We start from the raw sequence: 19,724 nt of genomic DNA on the forward strand, positions 1-19,724 counted from the left end.
GGATCTGATGGAAGCTGACTTTGGAAAGAGCCTTGAGATGACATGATGTGGATTGGAACTATAGAAATAAAATTTAATTGAATTGAATCAAGGAGGCTTTCAAAAATTAGGCCACTGGAAGCCAAAAATGAACTTTCAACATGAATGTCGGTTCCTCATTCAGCCTGTCGGCAGATTAGATCTCAGTAGATAACTGGAAGCTGAAAAGGCAACATTGTTCTGTTTTATCCTTTAGAATAGTTCGCTTTTATCTGCCACACATCATACTGGACTAGGAAATGGTGACAGAAGTCTCACAGTTCCAGTGGGGGTCTACTAGCTCAATGGGGATATATAGAAATATACTGTTTATTAGTAAAGCAATTAAATTCAAAGATAGTTTATTAATCCCAAAAGGAAACTAAAATGCTAACCGCACTTTGGTACCAAATGCTAAAATAGGCTGCTAGTTTAAGTACTTTCCTGTATAAACTGGGAAGTTTCAAATCTGACTCTTGGGTGGGGGGCGGGGGGACTTAAAATACCATAAGCACTAAAAAAAACACTATAATAAAAATTTCATTCCTGTAGCTTTTGAAACAAAAAAATAATGTTTCACTTTCATCAAACCTATTGAAGAATGTTGCTTTTTAAAGGGGACGTATGCTTTGTAATGGCATCCTTTTTCACACTTAAATCATTTAGTTGTGGTTTACACAAAGTGGACCAAAGTGACCTTGTTTAGCAGCTAAGCAGCAAATACTCTGATATTATTGTTCAAAAAATCTAACAGAGAACAGAGAAAACTGAACAGCTTGAGAAATATTACTTAAGCAGAATCTAAAGATATCTATGCAACACCTAGAGAGACTAAATTCAACGTTTATGCATTCAAAGTGATTCCAAGTACACATCAAAATGTATTCAAGGGCTAAAAAAGTGGATTTTGCATATGTTGCCTTTAAAAGGCTGTTTTTTTAGACACACTTAGCTTTGTGTGTGTATGTTTTTGTTCAGAGATAGTTACTACCTATGTATGTAAACTTATTCATTTTGGTTATGTGCTTTGTGCATTTTAGGACTCAGTCGTTTCCACCTGGGTGCTGAAGAGAAATTTCCATTTAATATACATTTAAGTATAATCTTATCTCTTATCTTTCCTTTTTCTCTCCACCTTCTTTGCAATCGCAATACTGTCAAATAAAGGCTACTGGTACCAAAAAAAAGTCACATCGGTAATAATTTAGTCATAATCTTGGAATATTTGTGAAATCCTGTTGGCGTGAAACATCAACTACTGTGATGTTGCCTCGGCTCCTAAGTAGACATGTGCTAATATGAAATTTTCACAGCCTAAAGAGCAGCAATAAAAATACCACAGCATCACAGTATTCAGAAAAGAAGAAATAAAAATAAATCAAAGTTTATTACATAATGTAACTTTATTTGGGGTGGTAATCAGGTGCCTGTGTGTGGCGTTGCACATCTAGACCTCTCCTGTCATCCGGCTGCGACACCATCACCTGCAGCCTGGTCTGTGCAGAAACAGCTTCTGCTTTACCTCTGATCTATAATCAGGCATCCTACTGCACTGGGAACTCATTCAGCGCCAAACCGTATCGATTTTTTATTAAAGATTATTAAAGTGCATTACATTAACCAAAGAAAAAAATAGACACCTTATGTAATTATTACGAGCTCAGGGTCTCATAATAATAAGATCACATGTCTATTTTTAATTTTTCTACAAAGTATAGACTATGATGTGCACCTGAAATTATGTGTGGTGTGTGTAGGGGGGCTTCTATATTTAAAGACAGCCTATTTCTGCAGTTGTGTGAACACATTTTGAGCATCAAGTGAAAAAAGTCAGCACTTCTAGCGTAAAGAAAAGTCAAAACTTTTTCTTACATTAAAATTTATCGTCCTCCAGGAGCAGTCATGTCTTTCTATCTCAAATTAATGACTTTCTTTCATCTATCATCATTTAACTCTACACACTGATGTTTCATTTAATAACTCGGCTGCTGAGCTTATGACTATCATGGAGTCTGTTAATTTCACACAACACGTACGTAAGAGCCATATGCCATTAAAGCTGCTGAAAACTGAGCAGATAACTGGGGGGGTCAAATTATAAGTAGATACAGCAATAAACAGTTGGGTTTAGTAAAAATAAGATTGAGAAAACTGATTTTAAAATGTAAGTCGTTTTAATTTCCTTGGAAATTGATTCAAAACTTTCATGGGGTGAAAGTGATGAACCTCATATCGCAAATGCTCAGGTTAGAGCAGAGACAGGAGGTTTAGTTGTGTCTACGCCTTTTTACAACTATGTGTTTATGTGCTGAGGATAATAATAATAATAATAATAATAATAATAATAATAATAATAATAATAATAATAATAATAATAATAATAATAATAATAATAATAATAATAATAATAATGAATGCATGCACTGACAATTGACCAAATTCTAGTTCATTGGCTCACAAACTGTTTCATTCTTCCTATGTCGCTGAAAGCCTACTCTATTCTAGATATATCTGCATGTTAGGCCAACTCATGTAGGCGAATATATAATAGTCATTTCATCAAAGCTGATAGAGCTGGAATATTATCATAACTTTTTTAGAGCATTTAGATGTGATTTGTGAAAAATTTACTTTTTTAATTCAGCTTTAAATGGTTTTAACTATTAACAGACAGGTGTAAGTTTATTGAATAAAAAATGTGGTTTGTCTAATCAAAACCATCTCTGAGTAATAGAGTAAAATGCAAAAAGTGTTGCAGCTGCCCCAAGTCTTCCCTGTATTGATAAAAATTAAGAGTTGTGAAAATAATGAGGTGTTTGACGGGCAACTAAAACTGCCTCAAATCAATTCCAACATCAGTTTTGCTGCATAATAAAGGCTGTGATTCTATGTAGTTGTTGTTTTTATTTATTTAAAGATACTTCTCTACAATAACTTGAAGGACTTTACTGTATTTTAATTTTAGTTTCAATGATGCAGAAAGAGAAAGTGTGTCTTTTTGGGCAGGTTTTAAGAAGTGATTGTTAGAGTAAACAATTTTAATAAAACAAATTGATTGTTAAGACAGTGTACTTTATGATTTATCTTATTAGTAGCAGTAGTAGTAGTAGTAGTAATAGTAGTAGTATTAGCATGGGTAGTACCCACTTAGAAAAAACAACGTATTACAATATTACAACATAACGTGTATTTGTTAAAAACAACAACTTCTGCAGGATCACTTAGTAAACTGTCTGTAAAGTCATAATCCGTCTTTATGGATAAACTCGAAACAGACCACGTGATCCGCCTCGCAGTAAAATGGCACCAACTGTTGCCAGGTTTGTGGTTCGGTTTCCTCCTGCTTTTGAATCACTCGTTCACAATTAAAACTCGGCTTGATTTTTTTCCCATTAAAACTTTGTGCTGATTAAGTTACGTTTCTTTGTATTTTCTAGAGCGCTGAAGTTTAGCGTAATGATACAGCCTACTTATTATTCTGTGAAGTTGCTCGCATAAAACGAACTAATATTAATTAGAGGCGCGTAGGTTAGTCTCCGTGGACATCCAGAGCAGGGACTGTGTTAATCCAGCCTGGCGCTTCTCCCACGGCGAACACGCGGACGCAGCGGGCTTTGTTGCGTGTCCTGAAATAACTCGCAGGCGAGGTCGCTTGAGGTAACCATCGCCAAAGTCCTGCGTCATTTTCTAGCAGCTCATGGAAACTGCAGGCTGCGGCTGCACAGGCGCGAAGGGCAAAAGGCTCAGAATGCTGCTGCCCGTCCATCCTTCACATGTTGTGGGGGAATAAAGCGCAGAAGCGGGAGGAAAAAGGACTTACCAGCGGCTGGTGTGGCGCACAGCACTTCACCGAAGACTCCCTGTTTTTTGAAAGCGAAACCACGCAGAGGATGATCATTTTATTTTTGGTTTCGTTTATGACTCGGAGCGGCAAGGGGCGGCCGCAGGTTCCTGTTTTACCTATCCCCACCATACCTGTGCGTTTTGTGGAGATACACAGGGACATGGCATGTTAGTGGATAGACACAGTCTGGTCCGTTTGTTTCCATCCAGCTGGGTGCCGCTGCCGCTGCCGCTGCGCCCCAACCAGTCTGGGCCAAGAGCCTCAGGGCGCTGAGGTGGAGGCATAACGCAGATCAGTTAGGTCCGTGGGTGAGCTAATGCAGTAAAAACAGGCCAACATTTTAAATTAATTAATAAATAATAAGCCAAGTGTTTCAGTTATGGGGATCTGTTCTGTAAATTTTAACATCAATTTTAATAAGTTGCTAGAACTATTGTCAGATGTGGTCTGACATGGAGAGAGAGCGCGTACTAGCAGCTCTGTTGCAGACACTAAATGATAAAAATGAGGCATGTTGGACGAGTTTCCATGATCAATCCTGAGCAAAATATATGATCATGTTTGATCTGTGGGGATTATATTACAGTCATATTTACATCACCCTCCAAAAGTATTCATACCCCTTGCACTCTTTCCCATTTTAGCTACAAAGAGGAACTTCACTGTTTCCTATTGGAAACGTGTTTGATGATGAATTGTTGCAGCAGCATACAGGGTAAAAGGTGCACATCTGGGAAGATCATTTAAAGGAAATTGTTAATAAAACAAGCATAACTAGTGCAAAAAACGAACTGCTATCTCAAATAAAGTTACAACAAACATCAACACTATACATTTAGAAAGAAGAGATGTAGATGAGGTATTCATGTGTATTTTTTTATAAGTATTGTTGTTATGGCCCAAGGCCTTTCCTTTGAGTCCTTAACATCCCTGTGCAGAGCTTCTTCTGATTGGAAGTGGAGGCAGCTGGCCAGACTGACGTCAGGTTTAGCTTAAGGAGCACCAATCTTTCACACCTGGAGGGCCAAGACAAGCTCCAGACGATCAACCTCAGATCAGACCAGACCAGACCAGACCAGCTCGGCTCGTTCTTTCTCCCCCGCTGCTGCCTACTTTTCTCTTCTCTCCAACCAGGAGAGGAGAGGTATTCATTGTAAATATACCAATGAATGACTTGATCGTCCATGTACAGTAAAACGGTACAATGAAGTCAGGAGTAACACATTAGGATTTAATTATTGGTCATAAAGAATGTCACATCTCTATTTGGAGCAATACTAAACCTCTTCTGAACAAAGACATTTTCATTTTGTGTGACATGTCCACAGCTGTAAACCAGGTTTGACCTAATGTAACATAAAAAAATCAAATTCTAGACATACAGGGGATGATTAAATCCTTAAAAAGTGGAAAGGCAGCTGGTCCTGATGGCAATCCTGGTGAATTTTACAAGGAGTTCAGTGACCGTCTGTCACCTTATCTGTTAAAAATGTGAATAACTGCTGTCTTCCACTATAAACCATTATAATGCCGATACCAAAAAAAGGGCAAGGAACCTGAAGAAATAGGTAGCTACAGACTGATATGACTGACGTATGATCAAAGATGCCTGCCAAAACGTGGGCTAGGAGACTGAGCTCACTAATTAGTAAACCGGTTCATCCAGACTGGTTTCATTTAAAACAGGCATTTCTTATTTAGTAGATGGCACCATTTCATTTAATTTGCTTCCAGAAAGAGGTGTTTTGATTTAGCTGTCCGCTCTCTCAACACAGATAAAGCTTTTAATCAACTAAATTGGCATCATCTCTTCACAACCTTGAGACAATGTGAACTTAGTTTAGAAAATGACTAAAAACTCTTTACCACCATCCCTGTGCTAGAATGATCTCTAAACAGGCACTCTGTCCCATATTTTAGTTACAAAGCAGCTCTTTATCCCGACTGCTTGCCCGGTCAGTCTGATCCAACCCTCTTATACAGTAATACAGTACTATAGAAGCAATAAGTAAAATTTATCTGTACGCGGATAATATCCTGCTTTGTATCACTAATCCTCAGTGCACCATTCCAGTCATCTTGGACACTATCTCTCACTTTGGTACATTTTCAGGTTATAGGAGTAATTGGTCTAAGAGTGAATTGATAACAAATAAAATCTGTGAATTCTCACTATTGCACACTCCCTATAACATTGTACACAATAAGTTTGGACAATAATTTGGACAAACTACCTCTGCAGAACTACAGGCTCATCCCAAACCTCCCTTTTATCAGTTAGATTATTGGAAAAGCTGATTTTCAACAATTAAACACCTTCTTAACAACGACCAGCTGCTTTGACGTTTTCCAGTCAGGTTTCCTCACCACAGTACAGAGACCGCCCTTATGAAGGTGTTTAATGACAATACAATCTACAACTGAATAAAACCAAAATGGCAATAATTATTTTTCGACCAATAGAGGAGAGATCAAGAGTGAGCACACAGCTTCAGCTGCTTCAGCTAGGAACCACTGATCAGGCCTGAAATCTGGGTGTAGTCATGGACTCAGACCTGAACCTCCAAAAGCATCAAAAGACAATTACAAAGTGGACAGCACTTTGAATGTCTTGTTAATGAAAAGTGTTTTATAAATAAACTTGCTTTGCCTTATGAAGCTCACGTTCTCCCTCTTGTGGCAAGGCCTCAAAATAGCATTCAGTTCTGAAGGTCCTTCCCTGTTTCCCTAGTGGGTAGAGTTAATGCAATAAAGATAGGGTTTCTCCCTTAAATTCTTTATTTATTAAAAAAAAATTCCAGTATCTCTACCTAAGAATTTTTTTAGGAAACTTGACTCTGTAATCACTTCATTTCCATGGGTTTCCTTAAATTATTTATATTTAAGGAAACTTTAAATATAAAGTTTATATTCTAAACCTGCTTTGACGTATAATCTGACTTCTTTAAATAAAATATTGCCGTTTTTGTCGTTTAAAATTTATTAATTTATTTATTTTGGCCTGCGAGTACTTTGGACTTGACAGTTTTGCCCCACTTGAAAAAATGAGGCATGTGGCAAACTGTGCTCAGCAGATTTAACATAAGATCAGAACAATGGAACTTGCTTACAGTCGATCTTCATTCAGTGAATTAACTAGATGTAAATGGATCGTAGACAGAGGTTGTACTCAACAGCAGCACTACTATGAAATAACATTTGGACGCTGCATTAACTTTACTCCTAGAAGTAGCTTTTATTTTGAAAAGGTTTCAAGTAAATGTAACTGGTTGCTACCTCTGCTATTGTTCTGTACAACAGTTGGAATAAAATGAGATTTTAAATAATAAAGCAGTTTCATTGTTTGCAAAAAGATTATTTCTAGCTTTTGTTTACACATCAGTTGCTTTACTAATTCTAATGTTTTATACACTAAATATTGTCAAGAAATGAATTTACTACAGAAATGCTGCATCAGCTCAAAGTGCTTTCACAAAACAATGTAGGTCTATTATTTTCTGTGTTTTATTTATCTTATCAATGAGATATAGAGGAAATTAATGAGAGTTAATTGGAGGGGGAGTTAGTGCTATTTTATTTAGAGGTTCAGATAAATATATGCATTATATTATTTTCCAAAGTTTAATTTGTCAATACAACTTTTTCCCACTTTTAAACAACCAGAGCCTGAACAGAAGGTGGCAGCAGAGATCACCCATAAGGAACAGCAGGCCTCACGGAAACAGTGACAGACTCCTGAAAAGAAAACCAAGCCTGCTCCAAAAGCTGAGTCATGCCACCAGAAACCGGGATTAAACGGAAAATTAAACAAGAAATAAACACAAAACTCCTCCAATGCTGCTTTGGGCTCTTGGATGAGTTGCCCACATTAAAATCCTGTCACTGTTGGCACCCCTAAACGTCCTTATTAAATAAATATAACAAAAAAAAATGTAAATTTATACTTTAAGTTGATCTTTGTTCTCAGTGATCAGTGATTTGTGTGTAACTAAGATGCGCCGTACAAGTTAAGCAGATATGTGTTGATCTCCATAAGTCATTAACTAGCTGCTCATCTAAATTTGTGATGGATTAAGGTTAAAAACAACTGGAACTGTGAGAAACGAGGCTGGATGAGGACCCAAGGTGATCTCATCATAACTCAGAGTCATGGGAGTTAAAAAATGTTTTTAAAGAACAGCAGCAAATAATTGATGCTGATTTTTTTTAGGGTTTGCGATTAGTTTTTACCACAGGTTCCTGTAAACCAGGGCTGTCAAACTCATTTCTATACTGGGCCACTTTGGCATCATGAAGTCATTAAAAGGGCCGGTTGTACCTGTACAGATGATGCTTTTGATTTCATAATTTCATTCCAGTTCACATAAAAATGTAAATAAATTCAGAGTAACTTAAAAAATCAATTTATATTGGGGCAAGTTACACTTTAAACTCATCATTCTGTGTCACTTTTTCTCTTTTTGGACTTTTCTGGGTTGTTTAAATGTGTTGTGGAAAACCTGACATCTAGTGGCAGGATGCTTACTACACAGTTAAAAAAAACATTTGCTACAGAAGGCACATTTTTAGCCACTTTATACACTTTAAAATGAGATATTTCTCTTTATACTCTATACTTTATTACATGATATGCCTTTTTTGGCTCTTGAGGGCCGGATAAATTGCCTTGACGGGCCAGATTCGGCCCACGGGCCTTGAGTTTGACACGTGCTGTAAACGTTGGGTTTGATTTTATTTTTTTTGGCATATCCCATAATAAATACAAAAGTATTTGTTTTTGTATTAAGCAGAAACCCTGGGAGCCTAAACCCCAAAATCCACAAAACCCATGCATTGTGGTAGGCTGGCTTCACTGATCACCGCCATCCAGATCAGCTCTCCCACAAATCAACCTGGAAACAAAAGATTTATCATATTCAGAAAGTTCAGGACAGTTGCATGCTGAGTCATCAGTGTTATTCTTTATTGTTTTTCCAGTAACAGACATACTCATTAGGATATTCTATATAAACACATTTTTTCCAGTGGTTAGACAAGTACTGGTGTGCAGCGGGCACCAAACACATGAATTCATGAAACTAAAATATTACATTTAATTTGAGGGGAAAATAAAAAGCAAACATTTAATGCAAACAAGTTAGCTGTGTAAAGTAATTGAATATTCTTCAGAACTTTCATTATAAAAATATTTTCAGGTCAGACTGAAAGAGATCGCCCAGGTAAAAATGATATAGTGTGTTCTCAGTATCATGTATCTAAACACAAGTGTAGTTAAATCCTGTGGAGGAGGGAAGGAAAAGTGTTCCCACTGATAACAGGAGCGGTGCCTCATCTTACAGCTGAACAGGACCGGACTCAAACACCGGTGGAGTGCCGTGGCCGATGCTTCAGAACCACAGCTTAAACCAGCAGGCCGTGCCACTTTGCCACCGGCTGCCGGACCGAGCGCAGCATCGAGGCCCAGTGCTCGTCCTCCGAGCTTCGGTCCTTCCCCACGCTCAGCTGTCCGAGCAGACATTTGCCCGAACTGCCAGCGGTCTGCGTCTCGTACACTGAGACTGAGATTTTAGACTGCTCCAGGGGGAAGTCTGGCAGGGAGAACATGAGGACCTCGTTGAAGACGGTCACCGGGCAGCGGGGGACTACAGAAGTCTTCTGGTACCTCAGCTTGCTCTGATTCCACTGAACGCTGATCCTGGCGTACAGGGCTGTGGAGCACGCACACGTAAAGCGAGTCAGCGCGGAGAGACGCGTGAAGTCATTTTGTGTTTGGATTAAAGTTTGGGAATCACCTGCAGCAGTGGACGGCTCGGCAAAGGGGGTCCTGACCTTCAGCAGGCCGACCTCGAGCCGCTGAGAGGTGGGAAGATACTTCAGCGACAGCAGCGCTTCTCCAACGAGGTCCTGCACACGGCGAGAGAGCGGTAGTCCATTTAATGACAGCGCCATGTTGGATTTAGGGGACAGAGTTGGTGACTTTCTACTTCAGATTCTGTTTTCAGAATAATATTCTATCTTCTAAATCAAGGGTTAACCAGCATGTTTAATCGCACTTTCGTTTATATAGATTTAAAAATGACAATATCAATAACAAAGCATGAATTTTTATTTTACATAAAGTTAAGGTGAACTCTGACTCTTTTAGTTCAAAGTTAGGGTGACACAACACCAATGAAGTAGATCTCAGTTTCAAAAAGCTTGGTGAACTCTGTTCTAAAGAACCCAGACAGCTGCAAATCTTCTTGCGATTGGATGTTGTAGAAATATTACTCCATAAAAGTGGAAAATAAGAGCTCCAGCTCAAACCCCTTGGCCTTCAGTTAGCATGTTATACGAGGAAGTTCATGGCGTGGTTTGGTTGGGAGGGTTTAAGGGGAAAGCTTCTTTAAAAATAATATGTCAGTGTTAATTTAATTTGGAAAGTTGCATCTGAGCAAATCTTAAGCCTGCCGGTACCGCATCCCAACAGTGAAGCAAAGCAGAGGGCGGATCATAAACGGAAATATAAAACGGCGGAAATATAAAACTTAGTCTGCATTCGTACTAAACCAAGCTGTTAAAATTGGTTCCGTCTTTAAAAAAAACAAAAGAAACATTTTTATTTTCCCACCAGGGTAAAAAGGACGTTGGGTTTTTTAATTCGCTTGCTCAGCTTTCTGTGTTTGTGCCTAGTTTCACATCACCTTCTGTGGTATCTGCAGATCTTCTTGCAGCTCCAGAGGGTAGGAGATGTTCAGCTGACCCAGAGGAACCCGGACCTCTCCGAGCACCATGTGCCTGGAGAACTTATCAAAGTCCCTCACCTGAAAGAGACACATAGGAAACAGTCAATTATTTTTCAATTATTCTCCAAAACATCAGACTAGATACAGTCTGCAGCTCCTGTTAGGTACAGTTACAGGGTTAGTGAGTGTAAGGCGTGTTTGTGTGGTGCAGCACCTCCATCCTAAGCGTGATGCGATCCAGCATGCCCTTGTCCTGCTGCAGAATGCAGCTAAACTGGTCTCCATAAGAAGGACTACAGCTGCCTTTCACAACACGGGTGTGCCACTCCTGCAGCACCGTCCACAGCACGCGTGGCTTCGCTGGACCCTAACAGGATCACGGCCAAAACCAGCAACATGTCAGAGTATCATCACCGCATGTTTCAGTATAAAAGGGCTGAAGATTGGAGGTCAGCACATCCTTCAAATCACAGACAACCTTAGAGCACAAGACTAGTTTGAACAGCCAGAAGCTCGGATTTTTTTTAAAATGATTTGTCTCATTTAGGCTTTACTAGTTATGTTCATCACTCAAAGTAACTGTACCAATAAATGATGTTGAACCATTCACGTTCATATAGTCTAATTATGATGGAAATTATCAAGAGGGATCATATTTCTCCAATTTTAGCTTCCCTTCATTGGCTTCCTGTTAAATCAAGAATAGAATTTAAAATTCTTCTTCTAACTTATAAAGCCCTTAATAATCAAACTCCATCATATATCAGAGCTCTGATTACCCCGTATGTTCCTAACAGAGCACTTCGCTCTCAGACTGCAGGTCTGCTGCTGGTTCCTAGAGTCTCTAAAAGTAGAATGGGAGGCAGATCCTTTAGCTATCAGGCTCCTCTCCTGTGGAACCAACTCCCAGTTTTGGTCCGGGAGGCAGACACCCTGTCTACTTTTAAGACTAGGCTTAAAACTTTCCTTTTTGACAAAGCTTCTAGTTAGAGTGACTCATGTTACCCTGAGCTATCTCTGTAGTTATGCTGCTATAGGTTTAGGCTGCTGGAGGACATCAGGGTCTATTTCTCTCTCTCTACTGAGTTCTCCTACTGTTCTCCAATCTGCATTGTTTGTTGTTATTTCAGCTTTTAACTTTTTGTTCCCTGTCATTTTTCTCCTCATAGAAGGTACACCTGGTCTGGTTTTCTGTTAGCTGTGACATCATCAGGGGAGGCAGATCATCCTCTATTACCATCTAACATAGAAAGTACTCCTGGGTCAATGTGAGCTTCTGAGCTTTCTGTGTCTCTGCTCTGTCTTCTCTAAGCCCCAGTGGGTGGAGGCAGATGAGCGTTCACACTGAGCCTGGTTCTGGTTCTGCTGGAGGTTCTCCTCCCTGTTAAAGGGGAGTTTTCCTCTCCACTGTCGCTTCATGCATGCTCAGTATGAGGGATTGCTGCAAAGCCATCAACAATGCAGACGACTGTCCACTGTGGCTCTACGCTCTTTCAGGAGGAGTGAATGCTGCTTGGAGAGACTTGATGCAACCTGCTGGGTTTCCTTAGAGAGGAAACTTTCTCACCAACCTGGAGGATCTGATGGAGTCTGACTTTAGAAAGTGGCTTGAGATGACGTGTTGTGAATTGGCGCTATATAAAAAACTTGAATTGAATAGAATACTTGGTCCAGCCGATCTCTGTGCCCACAGAGTGCCTATCTGTGTCTTCCCCAAAAACACCTCCCTCCGATCAACAGATACGGATTCATTACCTCTTTTAATCCCTCCAGCTCTGTCGCCTCTGATCCAGCCCACATGAGGCGCAGCTTCACAAACGGCTGCAGGCCTGGGGTCTGGCCGCTGTCCACCAGCCCCTCCACCTGCAGCACGGTGACCACCAGACACGCCTGCAGCTGGTCGTAGTAGACGGAGAAACGCAGCGAGCCGTGAATCTGATGAAGGAGGTTCACAGTAAAATTAGCGTATGTGTTGTTTTTTTCTTTCTAATCCATCATCATGTATGCTGAGTTCTCCAGAGCTGTAAACCCAGATCCTGAACACCATATCCTTAATCTATCCTTAGTAAATGCATATGTACCACAGGCTTTTAAAGTAGCTGTTATTAAACCTTTACTTAAGAAACCTTCTCTTGATCAAGATGACTTAATAAATTACAGGCCTATATCTTATCTTCTTTTCTTATCTAAAATTCTTGAGAATGAAGTTGCTAATCCACTATGTGAACATTTACAAAGTAATGACCTACTTGAGGAGTTTCAGTCAGGCTTCAGAGCTCATCATAGCACTGAAACAGCTCTGGTGAAAGTCACTAATGATATTCTCATGGCCTCAGATAATGGACTTGTGTCTATACTTGTCCTGTTAGATCTCAGTGCTGCATTTGACACAGTTGATCACCATATTCTCCCATTTATTTAGTCTCTTAATTGTCACAGACTCTTAATTTTCACACACTCTTCCTTTATTTTAGTATAAATAAAATAAAGGTAAATGACATGTGATGTCATTTTCCTCGGTAAATGACATCACAGGTGAAAAAATGTAATATGTCCTGTTTGAGGTTATAATCATATAATTTTAGGACCCACTGAGGATCAGGTGATAATTGTATGGTGTTAAGGAATGGTATTTTTCAGTATGTCTTACCTTAACGGCTTTGTGCTCTGTGGTGTCGCCCTCTACCTGGCTGGATCCTGACGGAAATATTTCCTGGGACAAACAGCGGCTCAGTCTGTCGGCTTTAGAACCCACATCCTCCACCTGCAGACATGAGCTTGGCTTAAAATATTGAAACAAGTTCATTTCTCAAATCCTCCAGATGTGCTTACCCTAACACACAGATACACACACCACCTTTGCTGTGTGTTTTTTCCCTTTATTCTGCTTGCCGCCTGTTTTAGCTGTAGTTTCAGAACAGTCAGATCAGTGGAGCTTTAAGGATGTACTTTGTTTCTTTGTATTACAATAAAACAGAAGAAGTCTAGTTGATTGCAGCTCTTAGAAAAGTGGGCCGAAACAACTTTAGATCAGAAACCCCCAAGGACGTACTTAGTGTATTTCTTATGAATAAAAACAATTGGTGATAAATCTTGTTCCAGTGAAACTAAAGAACTCAAGGATTTACTTAACTTATTCTTATTGCAATGTTATTGCAATAAAACAAATTAAGTTATTCTCGTTGTACCTTTAGAAATGTTGGATAAAACTACTTTAGATCAGAAACCCTGCAAGGATTCCTAGTTTATCTCTTATTATGAATTGAAACAATTAGGCACTGTGATTTCTGTATGTTTATTAATGCATGAATAAAAACATTTATTTTGAATGTTAGTGATTAAGCTTGTTCCAGTGAAACTAAAGAAGTCTAGTGAAAGATTTACTTTGCTTATTCCTTTGTTAATGTAATGTTTCTGTTTTTCTATTCATTTACATCACTTTGAATTGTCTTGTTATTGAAAACTGCTATATAAATAAACTTGCCTTGTGAGGCAAGTTTTTCTTGCCTCCTTTTTCTTCTACTCCACTGTTACGTACGAGTTGGTCCATCATATAAAGTCTAAATAGAATACACCAAAGGGGTGCTAATGTGACTTTAGATCATGTAATGTTAGAAATACAGCATAAACACTTACCAGAATTAAGTAGGATAAAATTCTATATTTTATCAAACTTCATATGTTTTACAGGATTTGTAGCTGTAAATGTCCCTTTGTGTTTTTACATTTAACCAGAGTGCAGCGTTAGCTTTGAGTTATGAAGATATAAGCAGACTATCCAAACAACTGGATGAGCGAAGTCAAACACATCCGTCATGTAAGACAGCATAACACAAACACCACACCCATCATGTGCTGCTGACGACATATTCTACCGTAGAACGCCTTTTTCTCCAGCATGCAGGGATCACAGCTGCAGATATCCTAAAATATGTCCTCAGATATAGTTTTCTTAACAAATGTCGATGAAGATGATGTCCTATAACTTATGATCTAAATTCTCGCTTTGATTGCCAGGTCACACCAGTGCAGTCATATTCAATTAATTAGAATAAACATTTGGATGAGGCTCGCTTTGCAGGTATTAAACATACTTTTCATTTTCCCCACATTTCTGTATACATTTTTTTTTTGTATTGGTCTAATGTAATATTCTAATCCTAAATGTCATGTTTTCTTTAGCTATACGCAGAAAAGTCATTATTGCTAAGAGAAATAAAGGCTTGAGAGCATCGGTCTGTGTGTAATTAATCTATATTATGTGCTTCACTCAGTGATGGAGTTACTGAAATGAATTAACTTTTCAATAATATTCCAATCTATTGAATATGGCCATGTTTTCAGGTGAGAGTCCATTAATTATTTCTGTTTTTTGCAAGTGATATAACACAGAAATATTCATTGTAGGTAGAAATTAATCAGTTTAATTAGTTAGAGGGTCACTGAGAGTCACATTTGGTGTTTTTTTTTTCTCACTTTTGAATTGGGGTAAAAATGCATGTACTGATTTACATTTAGTGCTTAATGATTGACTGGTAACCTGCCTCTGACTAATGAATGGATGTAAATGCAGATAATTGTTGTTTTTTACTTTTTCATCTAAAACATTATCTGTTCTTCCTAAAAGCCAGAGGAGCCCTTTTAGACTCCGTTTTAAATTACCTTGGTACTTGGAGAAGCTGAGTAGTTCTCCGCTGTCGACGGTTTTTCCTCTGAATACAACAGATCACTGCTCACTGGAACAAAAAGCATAAACACCCTCATGTCCAGGAATCTATTTCCTGATTGGACACCAGTCCTCCTCAGGTTATGCTGCAGTGTGTGACAGTGAGCTCCTCTGACCTGTGTCCTGATGGGGGTATGAAGTGTGTTTCTGAGAGAAGCATCTGCAGATCTGCCAGATCAAGATGCCCAGCGCCACGACGAGGAGAAGGATAGAAATGCCCAGAATGCAGAACTTGACTGCCTCTGAGAACGGCATCCTCAGCTCTCTGGTGGTTGACAGCAGCCCAGCGTTGGCTGGCAGCTCCACAAAAGTCACCATGTCTCCCTGCGTCCATGTAGCCTCTCCGTGCTCTGCAGTAGGACCAGAAAGATTCTCATGGTTTCAGCAGATTTAGAAAAACAAGATCGTTTCTGTCTAAACAGAGATTTGGTTAGTATGTAGAAAAGGCACAGGTGGCATTTCAACACTTTCTGGAGACGCGTTCATCAATAATTTGTTGGTATTAAATGGCCTTTGCTTGCTGACTGTAAATACGTGAATAAATAAAGCATCGAACGCTGAATTAAGCAGCTGATTCACATTTAGCACTTCATAAATCCAGTTTCTAAAATAGAAAAGTTGGGACTTTTAAAAAATAAGACATTCACATATAATAGGCTTATGCAGAAAGGATTTGTTTTAAATATCTTATCAAGAAACTCTTGTTTATGAACATAAATAAGTGGAAAGCTTGTGTCACTCTCACAACTATGAGGAAGGAAAAGATTAACAGAGACATTCCCAGAAGACAGGGCTACGCAGCGACACCGTTGGCAGGCCTGTTAGGTCGAGAGTTCAAATCCCAGCCCATGGAGTTTGCATGTTCTCCCATCGCTCTCCATTATTAGCCACTTGGGCTGCTGGACCCGACCCCACAGAGCTGTAAGCCTATTATTCAACATCTGGACCTTTATTGATATATCTTAGACACATTATTGTTTTGTCCAAAGTATTTTCTACAAAAAAAAACTTTTATTGTAATTGTTCTGTACTTTGAGAAGTTGGTTTGACTGAATAAGTTCTGTCTTTCCAGGTAACTCTGCTACTTTAGGGGAGTCGCCTCCTGTTGGTGGATACTTCGGTCGGCGTGGACGGATTGTGGCGCTGAGCAACATCCAAACCTTCAAATAGTTTATGTGAATTTCAAGCTGTATTTAGCTCCGCCAGGATCTGATCGTTTAGGATGGAGTCTGAGTGGCTGAGAGAAGGAGAGCTAAATAAAGCCGTTAGTTCTGTTTCAAAAGGAAATAATATCCAGCCTCGTTGTGTATGGATCGTTTGATATAGCATTTTGGAGGTTTGTTTTATACTGTGTATCTTTGTTTTAATTTCCTGACTCTGACCCTTTGGTTTTCTTGTTTCTTCGCCTTTCTGCTTTCTATATAAATCAGATTTGAGTTTTCATCTTCTTTCATCTGCATGTCTTAGCCTCCAACACATCAATGTTCCTCTGATTTCCGCTGTTCTCAGTGAGACTCTCTGTTTCTTCCTGCTGTGGGATTTCAGCATTTATCGCAGTCTCAACCTTTTCTCGGGTTTGATTCGGTTCTGAATGTTTGCCGGTGCCTTCCTTCATTACCGCACATTTGTTCTGCTCATTAAACATTAGTTTGTTACCTGCCTTATTACTGATTTATTTGTTCATTCCTTGTTCTACCACCGCCACATCTAGAGTCTACAAATCACAGGAACACATTTACAAGCAGAAAATTCAATATTAAGATAAATGGCAGCTGTTCTAACATGATATCCAACAAAAATCCAAAGAATGATATAGGATCCCTTATTGTGGCTCCCTGGGGATCCTGCAGTCAGATTGTGTTTGCACCCTTTAGTATCTATCTATAGTTCCTTGTTTAAGTTTTTCAGATCTCACTTTATATTATCAGTCTGTTAGATTCAGTTCCTGTTTTAGTTTCTGTCCATTGTGATATTAGTTGTTCTGTTGGATCTTTGTTTTCCTGCCTGCCTGTCCTCAGTTTAGTTTATTCTTTCATATTTGGTCATCCTTCATGTATTCCTATAGATGATTTTCTCCTCCTGCCTCTAATTGCCTTTGCTCTCCTCGCCTGTGTTAATTGCCACCTGTTGTTCCTCCCTATATAAGCAGCTGATTCAGTCTCACTCATTGTTGGGTCATACTACCCGGTTCTGGTCGCTTCTTCACCGTGTCCCCGCTTCCTTCCATCATGTAAGCGTGAGTTATTTTAATAAATTACTCATTATCCAACAAGTGGCTTCCCAGCTCCTGTCTGTGCTTTGGTCCTGATCAAAGATAAACACACCCATTGACAGATGAACTCACAATATAAACTATTAAGTTAATATATTTTTTGTGTAATATGATTAGTTTTTATCGCTGGTGATTTTCCTTTATATTTGTATTCTTATATACTCTCCTTACATGCACCTGTCAACAGCAGCTGAAACAATTAAATCATGTTATTGTGTGATGACAATAAAAGCATTCTGGTTCAGATGTGTGACAAATTAATTTGGAATCAGTCCTGCTAGCTGAGTTTTTGTAACCAGTAATAATAACTGGTAAAATGTTCATCTCTGAGCTGCAAATAAGAGCAACTTTATATTTTGTGGGATTGAATTGTATTTTTAACACATTTGCAACACACAACGTTCTGAAGACAGCTCTTGGTACAGTCAGTCAGGGATTAGGAGAAAAGGAGAACATCTCGCCTCCTGTAAGTATCCAAATATTTTTAGCTGAATTCCTAAGCTGCAGAACGAATTTTGGACACAGACACATTGGTCCTGCCACCGAGGAACCCAGATATGTTCTCCTGGGATAAAGAGAATATATGCATGGCTGCTGGATGGTGGTAGGAGGACAAGAATATCTCCTATCAGATATGTCTCAGTCAAATAACACAGCCTGCTCACTCGCTATGCAAATCATAACGAGTGTTGGAAGGAAGATCTACAGGTAGTGAAAGGTATTCACAATTAAATAAAACCTGCATCTCATTCACACTCTTTACAAACTGACCGAAAACCGTTTCTAAAACATTTTGTGCACTTTTGTGTAAACCTGCCACTTTCCATGTGTAACAACTTAGAGCACATAAAACATTTACCTGTTAAACTTTATAAAACTCCTCACTCCTTCTTTTCTTCCAATGCTGTAAATCCATTGTCAGAGCCCATCAGTTGTCAGAGAAACAAACGAAGTTCCCCCGCAGAGCAATTCAGACTAACGTCCTGCCATCGAACCGTTCCTCCTGCTTTGCAAACTCTAGACACGCTCCCTCTCCTTCCTCTCTGCCTCCTCACTCGCTCGACACATGACTTCCTGCACAGCATGCTGGGAGAACAGGTTGGAGAAGATTTAAATGATGTCTCAGGAAACTCATGACCTCAGGTTCCATTTCAGCACTCCTCTGCAGGATCACTGGAAACATGCCCAGAGAGGGAAAACTAAATATGAACTAAAGGCATATGTGGTTATGATGTGTAAATGTTTTGGTATCAAATTCAATTCAATTCTGTTTCATTTATATAGCAGCAATTCATGACACAACACGTCATCTCAAGCCACTTTCTAAAGTCAGACTCCATCAGATCCTCCAGGTTGGTGAGAAAGTTTCCTCTCTAAGGAAACCCAGCAGGTTGCATCAAGTCTCTCCAAGCAGCATTCACTCCTCCTGAAAGAGCGTAGAGCCACAGTGGACAGTTGTATGCATTGTTGATGGCTTTGCAGCAATCCCTCATACTGAGCATGCATGAAGCGACAGTGGAGAGGAAAACTCCCCTTTAACAGGGAGGAGAACCTCCAGCAGAACCAGAACCAGGCTCAGTGTGAACGCTCATCTGCCTCCACCCACTGGGGCTTAGAGAAGACAGAGCAGAGACACAGAAAGCTCAGAAGCTCACATTGACCCAGGAATCGCCTCCTCGCCTGCTCTCCACTTCTGCACCGCCATCTCTAACAGAACCTGACCAACTAGCTTATTATTACCTTATATATATATATATATGATATTATGATATATATGATATTAACTGCATTGTTATATCCTCATTGGTAAATTGCTTTGGATTAAAGCATCAGCATAAACATAAAATTTCAACATTTCCACCAAATGTGGCCACAACGGCTCAAATTTACTGCGGCTGTAAAAAAAAAAAAAAAAAAAAAAAGGACCATGGTGGTAAAGAGTGCCTTCAAACCCAAAAGATGCTTTTTCTAACTGTTTCTCTGACTCTCAGCTGTTGTTACTGTGATCACGACCGGCTGGAAGGCAGTCATGCAACACGTTGGAGGAAATGTGCCTAAAATAGTTTCCACATCAACAGGAGTTACAGACAGTTGTTAGTTAATCAACAGGTGGCATTACGAGTACGAGGAAGAAAGATT

At 39.3% G+C, this 19,724-nt stretch overlaps 2 protein-coding genes across 2 annotated transcripts in view; both read right to left on the reverse strand.

Annotated features, from left to right (window-relative positions):
- The window catches only part of nlrc5 (NLR family, CARD domain containing 5), a 52,367-nt gene extending 48,471 nt beyond the window's left edge, over positions 1 to 3,896 (reverse strand). Inside the window, exon 1 of the mRNA XM_036126489.1 lies at positions 3,839 to 3,896. The gene's annotated coding sequence lies outside the window, so the exon portion shown is untranslated. The remainder of the gene's footprint in view (positions 1 to 3,838) is intronic.
- Positions 3,897 to 8,811: 4,915 nt separating this feature from the next.
- On the reverse strand, positions 8,812 to 18,878 carry syt19 (synaptotagmin XIX). Its single transcript, XM_012862962.3, has 9 exons — positions 18,445 to 18,878; positions 15,430 to 15,663; positions 15,250 to 15,323; positions 13,238 to 13,351; positions 12,343 to 12,522; positions 10,802 to 10,954; positions 10,546 to 10,665; positions 9,655 to 9,766; positions 8,812 to 9,570 (listed from the first exon to the last, which is right to left on the reverse strand). Exons 2-9 carry the CDS (start codon positions 15,629 to 15,631, stop codon positions 9,263 to 9,265), a joined length of 1,263 nt encoding a protein of 420 aa, XP_012718416.2. The 5' UTR covers positions 15,632 to 15,663; positions 18,445 to 18,878; the 3' UTR covers positions 8,812 to 9,262.
- Positions 18,879 to 19,724: the final 846 nt, after the last annotated feature.

This window comes from Fundulus heteroclitus, chromosome 2 (assembly GCF_011125445.2).
Source record: "Fundulus heteroclitus isolate FHET01 chromosome 2, MU-UCD_Fhet_4.1, whole genome shotgun sequence".
Taxonomy (NCBI): Eukaryota; Metazoa; Chordata; class Actinopteri; order Cyprinodontiformes; family Fundulidae; genus Fundulus; species Fundulus heteroclitus.